The sequence below is a fragment of the Myotis brandtii genome, unplaced genomic scaffold (genome assembly GCF_000412655.1).
Source record: "Myotis brandtii unplaced genomic scaffold, ASM41265v1 scaffold691, whole genome shotgun sequence".
Lineage (NCBI taxonomy): Eukaryota > Metazoa > Chordata > Mammalia > Chiroptera > Vespertilionidae > Myotis > Myotis brandtii.
In genome coordinates, this window is record NW_005370704.1 from 442,646 (window position 1) to 443,393 (window position 748).

At 62.2% G+C, this 748-nt stretch overlaps 1 protein-coding gene across 1 annotated transcript in view; it reads right to left on the reverse strand.

The window, feature by feature from the left end:
- Positions 1-748, reverse strand: part of LCN8 (lipocalin 8) — an 8,453-nt gene that overhangs the window by 1,617 nt on the left and 6,088 nt on the right. The window contains exon 7 of the mRNA XM_014529666.1: positions 96-200. Coding sequence (XP_014385152.1) covers positions 96-200 — 105 coding nt within the window. The remainder of the gene's footprint in view (positions 1-95; positions 201-748) is intronic.

The window sequence follows — 748 nt, forward strand, 5'->3', positions numbered from 1 at the left end:
CCCGCCCCATCCAGCTCCCGGCACCCTCGGCCCGGTCAGCGCTGGGTCCCCAGGAAGCAGCAGACCCCCCCGCCCCGTCTGTCCAGCGGGCTTACTATAGAGCTTCAGGACCCTGATGCTGGCCGCTCCGCGGTGGAGCTGGACGTCCAGGATGGCGTAGGTCTCGTAGTCCGTGCTCACCACCGAGATCTCCTTGTCTCCTGGGGACGAGCCAGGCCCAGGGCTCCCAGGCTTGGCAGGGCCCCTCCGCCCTCACCGCCTCCCGCAGGCCATGCCCCCAGAGCTGGCCCAACTCTCTCTCGTGCATGCACACACACCTGCACACGTGTACACATATATGTGCACACACGTGTGTGGATGCACAAACATACATGTGTGTGAGTGTGTGCACATGTGTGTGGTTGTCCAAACATACATATGTGTACATGCATGTGAGTGTGTGAATGTACAAACATGCATGTGTGTACGTACATATATGTGAGTGTGTGTACACACATACACCTGTGCACGCACACACCCCGGAGCATCAGAGTGGGCCCTCTGGGTTTCCTGACGGGACCTCCCTGAGGATAGTGGCCAGGGGTCCCTGCTGACCGGGGAAAAGACACCTAATCAGACATCCCAGGCCTTTCGGAGAGGAGGGTGCACAGCCCTCAGGGAGACCCCGGAGCTGAGGCCGCAGGCCTGCACGGAGCTGCACAGAGGGCTCAGCCAGGGGACCAGGGGCGCCCGCGGAGGCAGGTCCGGA